This window comes from Miscanthus floridulus, chromosome 3, assembly GCF_019320115.1.
Source record: "Miscanthus floridulus cultivar M001 chromosome 3, ASM1932011v1, whole genome shotgun sequence".
Taxonomy (NCBI): domain Eukaryota; kingdom Viridiplantae; phylum Streptophyta; class Magnoliopsida; order Poales; family Poaceae; genus Miscanthus; species Miscanthus floridulus.
The window spans coordinates 6,997,629-7,006,762 of record NC_089582.1 but is presented as its reverse complement, the minus strand read 5'-3'; the positions used below and the strand labels follow the sequence as shown (position 1 = coordinate 7,006,762).

Sequence of the window (9,134 nt, the reverse complement as noted above, 5' to 3'; positions counted from 1 at the left end):
CGCCGTCGACACCTACATCAAGATTGAGAGCTCGTGTTTAGACTATATGAGGAAAAATCGAGATACTTTGAGGGCTGACCTATACCATGGCCTGGTGGATAGCATGCATTCGGGTGAAGGGTCTGCTAAGAATGTCGGAAGGCATACTGTCCTGTCTTCGTCATTCATCGGAGAACCCCGTGATATGAGGCGTCGATACATGGATGCAATGGCTCTGGTGCGAAAGTATGGTAAACCTGATATCTTCCTCACAATGACGTGCAACCCTAACTGGGATGAGATCAAGAATGAACTTTATCTAGGCTAGACACCACAGGACCGCCTAGATCTCGTCACACGGGTCTTCAGAGCAAAGTTAGAGGCAATGAGGAAAATGTTCATGGAGAAAGACATACTTGGGAAGGTGAAGGCCTACATATATGTAGTCAGGTTCCAAAAGAGGGGCTTGCCGCATGCACACTTCTTGCTGATAATGGAACAGAAGTACAAGCTCACATGTCCCGAGCAATATGACATGATTATCAGTGCAGAGCTACCAAACAAGAAGAAGTACCCTAAGCTCTACAAGATGGTGACGAAGCATATGATGCATGGTCCCTGTGGGACGCTAAATCCATACTGTCCGTTCATGGTGGGCCACGGGTCATGCAAGAACCGTTACCCGCGCCCATTCTGTGAGGCAACATCACAGGGAAAGGATTTGTACCCCATCTATCGGCGATGCAATGATGGTCGCACGCTAAAAGCTTGAGGCCATTACCTAGACAATCAATGGGTCGTGCCTTACAACCCTTGCCTGCTACGTACCTTCAACTGCCATATCAATGTTGAGGCCTATGGGAGCATTAAATCAGTAAAGTATCTATTCAAATACATATACAAGGGACATGATAGGGCATCGGTGGTGATGAGGGAGACCAACAAAGCAGGCGAGAAAGGGAACATTGATGAGATCAAGCAGTATAGAGATGTCCGGTGGGTGACGCCACTAGAAGCACTATGGAGGATATATGGCTTTGACTTGAGCAAGAACCATCCACTAGTACAGCAGCTACAGCTTCATCTACCCGGCATGCACATGGTGGCATTTCATAAACGGGATAAGGTCGAACGGATCGTTATTAGGCCAGGTGTAGAAGAGTCAATGCTGATAGCATACTTCGATGCAAACAGGCATCATGAGGAAGCCCGTGGAATCTTGTATCGGGACTTCCCGGAGCATTTTACCTGGCAGTCTGATGGTAAATTCTGGCAGAAAAGGAAAAACTCCATTTTTCAAGTTGGAAGAGTCATCTCGACTCATCCTGCTGAGGGAGAATGTTACTTTCTTCGTGTTCTCTTGAACAATGTTGCTGGTGCTACCTCATACGAACATCTGAGGACGGTTGATGGCGTGCTACTACCTTCGTTCCGTGAAGCTGTAGAAAGGAGGGGTCTAATCGAAGAAGACAATACACTGGATGAATGTTTAACTGAAGCTACTTTATTCTAGATGCCTTCCTCTCTGCGGAGGCTATTTGCAACAATATTGGTATTCTACGAGCCGCATGATGTGATGGGGTTGTGGAAAAAACACTACGATGCAATGTTAGAGGACTACAGCCGCAATCATCCATCCCCAGATCTGGTGCAACAAATGGTTTTGATAGACATTAGAAACATGTTGCAGTCTATGGGGAAAGACATAAGGTCATTTCCTCTTCTAGATATTGATCACTCATACAATGATGCTAGCCATATTCCTCGTGAGATATTTGAGGAAGCTAGCGTCGAGCAGAATCCCGAAGATGTGCTATTGTACGACTCACTCAACGCCGAGCAAAGGTCTGCCTATGATGAGATAATGGCCGCTGTCTGTAGCAAACAAGGTGAGTTGTTCTTTGTGGATGGACCTGGCGGGATGGGAAAGACATTTTTGTATAGGGCACTTCTCGCAAAACTACGTAGCCAGGACAAGCTTGCCGTGGCTACAGCTACATCTGGAGTCGCAGCAGCCATAATGCCAGGCGGGAGGACGGCCCACTCGCGTTTCAAGATACCCCTCACTCTTCAAGAGGGCGGTTGCTGTAGCTTCACGAAATAGAGTGGTACTGCCAAGTTGCTGCAGCAAGCAGCTCTCATAATTTGGAACGAGGCATCTATGACAAAGAGGCAAAATGTGGAAGCACTAGACAACAGCCTACGGGATATAATGGGCCGATCAAACCTACCGTTTGGTGGAAAGACTGTTGTCCTTGGTGGGGATTTCAGACAGGTCCTCCCTGTTGTGCGGAAAGGATCTAGAGCTCAAATAGTCGGTGCTTCTCTACGAAGGTCGTATCTTTGGGAATCCATGCGCCACCTAAAGCTTGTCCACAACATGAGGGCTCAGAGTGACCCGTGGTTTGCAGATTATCTGTTGTGCATTGGTGGTGGAACGGAAAAGGTTAACGAAGATGGCAATGTACGTATTCTAGATGAGATATGTGTCCCGTACTCTGGCGATGCCGAGAAAGATCTTCATACATTGATCGACATCATCTTTCTAGATCTAAATGCAAACATGGTGGACAAAGACTACATCACCACTAGAGCGATTTTATCTACACGTAATGATTGGGTGGACATGATCAATATGAAAATGATTGATATGTTCCAGGGCGGCGAGACGGTGTATCACAGTTTTGACTCCGCGATAGATGATCCACATAACTACTATCCATCGGAGTTCCTTAACAGTTTGACCCCCAACGGGCTGCCTCCACACGTCTTGAAGCTCAAGCTCGGGTGTCCTATCATATTGCTTAGGAATATTGACCCTACCAATGGGCTATGCAACGGTACAAGGCTGGTGGTGCGGGGGTTCCGAAGAAATACAATCGACGCTGAAATCGTGGTGGGGCAGCATGCGAGGAAGCGGGTATTCCTTCCTCGAATACCACTATGCCCGTCTGATGACGAGATGTTCCCGTTCTAGTTTAAGAGGAAGCAGTTTCCTATCAGGCTGAGCTTTGCCATGATAGTCAACAAGTCACAGGGCCAAACTATCCCGAACGTGGGTGTGTACCTACCCGCACCGGTGTTCTCCCACGGTCGGTTGTACGTTGTGATGTCTAGAGCCACGTCAAGAACCAATATTAAGATCCTTGCCCTCCCGCCTGATGCGGAGGCACAAGAGGAGGCCAAAAAGATAGAGAAGAAAAGTGCTAAAAAGAATGCCGAGGGAAAAAAATAAGAATGCGTCAAATAAAAAAGATAAGGATAAGAAGACCCCAATAGCGGATGAAACTTTCACGAAGAATATTGTATTTTAAGGATGTTCTAACACCATAGGCGAGGTAACAGAACATTACTAACGCATACAATGCATTTTTTCCATTCAATTTATATTGTATAAATAATATCTCACTAATGCCATATTTGTTGCTGTTCCTAGGTATTTTTAAATGGTTTATCAGACTCTACACGGAGATGTTGTATATACACTTGTGTGGTGGCATAATGAAAATTGAACATGTGTTATATTATTGTTATAAAAATGACACTTTGAGTGTTTTATTTATAATATTTCGTTTGTCTACTTTCCCCACTTTTCTCATGTGCCAATGTGGGATCAACCGAATTAGCACCTGCATAATTACAAACATAAATTACTTGAATAAAACCAATGAAGCAAGTTAGCGATAATAATGAACAATAGTGCTAAACAACACCATACCAGTAGTCGTGGGATGGCATGATCGTAGTGGCATTGGTTCCGCGCATTCAGGAGGATAGCTCCTTTGTATTTCCCATTGTTGCACCAGGGTCATTAGTTTGTGAGCACGAAAGAAATGAATATCGGAGATTTCTTCCTGCCAATATAAAACATTATCTTAGCCGCATCACGGAAATGTCTATAAAGTAGAGTTTGTGAGCCTGCGATGCCGCGCACTCCGTGACTGTGCTAAATTCATAAACTTTGCTTTTTGGATTAAATGTCACTTTAACGTTGGTATTTAATTTTTATAGTATTGTTATCTTATCGTACGATCCGTGTGTTTTTAGTACAAAATATTAGCTATCACGTAGCAACGCACGGGCACGCTACCTAGTCAATCTTAGAAGCCAAAACTCTTCTCTACTCCTTAAACACCTAGACAAATTCTACAACAGGAAAGAGATTCCTTGGGGTCAAGCTTGTTTGGCATGCTCACTACTCCAATGGTGACATCCCACATGCAACTACGGATAAAGGGTCTTTTTGGTGGAAGGATATCCTAAAACTTTGTGATCTCTTCAGAGGAATCACTAATTGCAAACTCGGGGATGGATCTACTGTTCTTTTCTGGTCAGACCTTTGGAATGACAATGTCATGCAGAGCAAGTTTCCAAGACTTTTCTCTTTTGCCAAAAACAAGAAGATTTATGTGTTGCAGTTCCTTTCAAACAACAACCTCCAGTCACAATTCCACCTTCCTCTGTCCGAACAAGCTTATCAAGAATATCAAAGAATGCAAGACTACATTCAATCTATACAGGTTCAACAAGATACACAAGACTCTTGGCACTATATTTGGGGAAGCAGCAGCTATACATCTTCTAAATTCTACAATTTCCCCTATAGAAATGTTCAGCCCCCTGCTCCTTTTCTATGGATCTAGGACTCAAAATGCAGTAATAAACTTAAAGTCTTCTCCTGGCTCCTGATTATGGATAGGCTAAACACAAGGAACCTTCTTAAAAGGAAAAAACCCAAGTTGGAGGGCAATAACTATAACTGCATTCTCTGCAACCAGAATGTTGAGGAAACTGCTTTCCACCTCTTCTTCAGCTATCCATTCAGTCAGGCCTGCTGGCAACACTTGAACATGCACTGGAACTTTCAAAGTGATTTCTTCCAAATGATGATGCAGTCAAAACAGCAATATCAAAATCCCTTCTTTATGGAGATCTTCATCATTGCTGCCTGGCACATATGGAAGCAGCGAAATAACTTTATATTTGACAGAGGACGACCCTCTTTCTCCTCCTGGAAATGCTCCTTTTTGGATGAGGCTAGACTTCAAGCTCTTAGAATGTCTGAAGACAAGCGCTTTGTTTTCCTCCTTCGTACAGACTCCTTTTCTTAGTTCTTAGCTGACCAGTGGCTCCCTCAGCCTCTTGGGTGGTTTTTGTTTTTGTTGTTCTTTCTCCTCTATACAGTTTCTGGATTTTCTTTTTAATAAAATCTCACAGTGGGGGCCTCCCCTGCTGTATTTTTCGCTCAAAAACTTAGTGGCGTTCCAGCCAACTGGAATCCCAAGTTGGAGGGCGCCAATCGACACTTGGGGGCTCTCGACTGGACCTCGTCAACAAATATATATCAAGCCACTGGTGTCATATGTGATTGATCTTGCATGTACATATTGGTAAAATCCAATTGATGCCTCCGCGCATGGAGATTAGTGAATAACTTGTTGCTATGCAAGCTAATTTCTAACAACAGATATAGATAATGCACTACAACTATAAGAGGACACTAATTAAGAACTCAAAATGGAGCATGAGTGGTTATTACAGTCTTATGATATTAAGTGTGGAGTGGCGCAGTGCATATTGAGATGATACCTTCTCAATGACGCTGGGAGGATTTACAGGAGACGTACATTTTGGTTCTACTGCATTTAGACTTTGAACTATGTCCAGTGAAGTAGGCCTTTTATTCGACTCAGGTTCCAGGCACTTCAGGGCTATAGAGATGCATTGTTGCACTTGTTGGATACGTATTTCCGGTGACATATGCATGGTGTTATTTCTCTAAGTCTGTTCCTCCAACTTCCAACCACCTAAACATTTGCAAAAGTAATTTATCATAAAGAGACATTTGCATAAGTAAGGTAGAAAATTACAGTATGGAATAATACTGAATAATATTACTTCGTCTGTAGAGTGCTTGAGAGATGTTTCAGTTGTCTCGCTGATATTGCGATAGTCCCTGCGACCTGTGATTATCTCTATGATTATGACACCCAAACTGAATATATCTGCCTCAAAGGAGATAGATCGTTGTTCTATGCATTCTGGTGCCATATATCCACTGCAGAAGAATTTAGCATAATCAGTGGTAGGAAATAGTAAAAAAATGAAGCTTCAGCAAGAGGCATAGCTTACGGCGTTCCTTGAAGCTTTGCAGTGACAGTTCTGGATTTTTCTTGACTCAAAAGCCTTGACAAATCAAAATCTGCAATTTTTGGCATCATCGTGTCATCCATCAGTATATTTTGAGCTTTAAGGTCCCGGTGAGCAATACGACGTTTATCATGAAGATAATGCAAACCTCTGCATACTCCCCAAATTATCTTATCTCTCTCATCCCAATCAAGGCCCGAGGTGTCATCTGTAGAAATAGATCAACAAAAGAGAAACTATAATTGAATCTATCACTCTGTGGCTGTTGATATAATGACACATTTGCGTGCGTGTTCTAAAATTCTAATTAGGTAAACTTTGCAAAGGAAAAGAAAAAGACAGAAGATCTTAGTATTGTATTTCAACATACCAGAAAGGTGCTTGTAAAGGCTTCCATTGCAGAGAAATTCAAAGCACAGCAAACATGCATGTTTTTCAGCCATAACATGTTTCCCACTATGTTCCACCACTTCCAACTTGGTTTCGACACAGTAACCAACAAGTTGTACGACATTTTGGTGCCTGACCTCCGTAAGACAAAGGATCTCATTCTTGACTTGATTATCATTGCCCAGCAGATGTGTATCAAAAATCTTCTTTACAGCAATAGCTTTGCCTCTTCGGAGAACCCCCTTCATAGCACGTAGGTTAACCATTTATTATCTTTCTGTTGCCATTGGTTGAAAATTGGAGTGAAAGAGGAATGGTCATATACCTTGTATACGACTCCACACGCACCCCTGCCAAGTTCTCGTTCAGTGAAAAAAACGCATGTGATGTCTTCCAAAAAATCTAGAGGCAAAGATATTAATGGTTCTGTTTTTGGATCCTGCAGCCTTTTCTCCAATTTGTTCTCCAATATTTCACGTTTAGTAGCTCCACTACCCATTCCTGATTACTCAAGCACTTCTATAGAAAAAACAAATGTGGGTGCTCCAACTTGCGAAACAATTTCTCACAAATGCATGCAGTAGAATAAGAAATAAGTGCTATTGTGGGCTAGCAAATTGATACGAGCTGTTTTATATGAATCAGTATAAGCATATAAAAATGGATGAGGGAATAAACAGAGAATTCTTGTCGAGAATAAAAATGGCAACTTCGAGATAAATCACATTTGATACTAAAAAATAATTCAAAAAATTCTCTGTATAAGTGTAACAGTAATATATTACAAAAAGATCACTCGGATGCCAGAAAGAAAATATAAAGTATATGCAGTGTCCAGATGTATAACGATTATTGATAAGAGTTCTAAACTCCACCATAGGATGAAAACAGAGCAAGTGAGCAACCATGAAAAAGGCAAGAGAAAGCATCTGAGACATTGCTTGCTAGTGAACAAAAATGGAAATAAAATTTTAGGAGAGATGGACTGACCCCTTATTGAGATGTATAGACAGAAAATATGAAAACGGGATAGGTCACAGGTAGGATCTGCTTCAACAAAGGGGATTGCCAGAAGACAGCAGGGGATGAATACATTCCCATCCCCTCCCAAGAATTTTTTTTGCTAATGATTAGGTAACCAGAGCAGTATGCCTCAGCAATCCAAACTACCCCATCATCTACAAATTAATAACAACCAGGGCAGTGCAATGGTTAAAGCAGAGCATACTTGGCGACCTTTAACAGAAAAACAAAGTAATAGCAACTGTAAAATAGTAAACAAATACAACACGACGGGATGTATGACTGATGCTTATTGGGTTACGTCTTAGTACTTGATTATCTTTTTATGTGCCTGATGATGTCAACCAAGTGTTGCCTGTGATCTGTGTTGGAGATGAGTAGCAGATATTATTTAGTATGGCTCGCTACCAGGATGGAGGGCACGCTCACCTCACCTGTACGTGGTTTGTTGGGAGAAAAAAAAAATCAGATAACTAGTAAAGACGAAAGGAAAGTGGAAATGCCAAAGCAAGAGAGTTCTCAACTTACAGGCTCGATCGACGGGGATCTACATGTTACTTCAATGGTTCTGCATCAACACTTCCTGTGAGCTTCCATGCATCTGCTTCTTACAAAAAGCTTCAGCGAGAGAAGAGAGAAAGAGATGAGAGAGGAAGAGGAGCTAGCGCACGCTCATCTGTGCGTGGCTTGTTGGGAGAAAACCCAGATAATATAGCTAGTAAAGAGAGAGTGAAAAAGGCCGAACCGACAGTTGTCAGTTTACAGGCTCGATTGCGGTGATGGACATGTTTCTTTGCTTCAATGGTCCTGCTAAAACATTCCCTGTGACCTGCCAAGCATCTGATGCTTACAAAAAGTACAAGCCGAAAGAAGAGGAAAACAGGGAGGCAGGCTTAGTGGCTAATGGATCGTTTTTGTGTCTGAACTCTATCTGGAGGCTTTATGTAAAGCTTCCTGGAAGTGCCTTAGTGCGGTCTTCCGTGTATCATTTAATTTCCACTGAATTAGTTTACTTTCAGGCTAAAGAAATTGCCACCTTGCAACTTTGCGACTTTGCGAGCATTGGAATTGGATCCCATTGCCCACTAGAAATGATGCAGAAACAGAAACCATTTTTTACTCATCAATCATCAAAGGGGACAACCAAAAACACCATTTACCTGTTGTTCCTAAACTGCAATCCCTCACTAGCTAGATTAGTTTTTTCCATTCATTTTTATTTTACTCAATCAAAAATCAAAATAAATATTTAATGTTTTTGTATTATGAGAGTACAAAGAATTGCATAACCAAAAACACCATTTTTTTTATTAAACTTTTCTCAAGTGATGCGCAGAATCTTGTATATGGGGGCCCAAACTGAGTATTTAATATAAAAAAATGTTTCTGTGCCTCCGGCTATCTATTTTGGTCTTACTTTGACAGTAAACAGTAGAGTGTATCCTCGTGGACTTTGTATTTCAGTAATTTCATATGCTTCAAGAGTGAAGTTATTGTAAACTAAAGTATTCATTCTCTAATCATTATGTAATCTAACATAATATTGAATAGAAACAAACATTTCCTTACATAAAAAGAAGCAAAATATCAAT

The 9,134-nt window shown here is 41.7% G+C and overlaps 2 protein-coding genes and 1 pseudogene across 2 annotated transcripts; 1 reads left to right on the top strand and 2 right to left on the bottom strand.

Annotated features, from left to right (window-relative positions):
• Positions 1–8,276, bottom strand: part of LOC136541299 (putative disease resistance protein RGA3) — a 33,068-nt pseudogene extending 24,792 nt beyond the window's left edge.
• Positions 365–2,956, top strand: LOC136543061 (uncharacterized). The gene is made up of 4 exons (XM_066535626.1): positions 365–679; positions 884–1,384; positions 1,493–1,868; positions 2,391–2,956. The coding sequence occupies exons 1-4, from the start codon at positions 365–367 to the stop codon at positions 2,954–2,956; spliced, it is 1,758 nt and encodes a 585-aa protein (XP_066391723.1).
• LOC136543060 (cysteine-rich receptor-like protein kinase 44) lies at positions 6,108–6,767 on the bottom strand. The gene is made up of 2 exons (XM_066535625.1): positions 6,500–6,767; positions 6,108–6,337 (listed from the first exon to the last, which is right to left on the bottom strand). The coding sequence occupies exons 1-2, from the start codon at positions 6,765–6,767 to the stop codon at positions 6,108–6,110; spliced, it is 498 nt and encodes a 165-aa protein (XP_066391722.1).
• Positions 8,277–9,134: the final 858 nt, after the last annotated feature.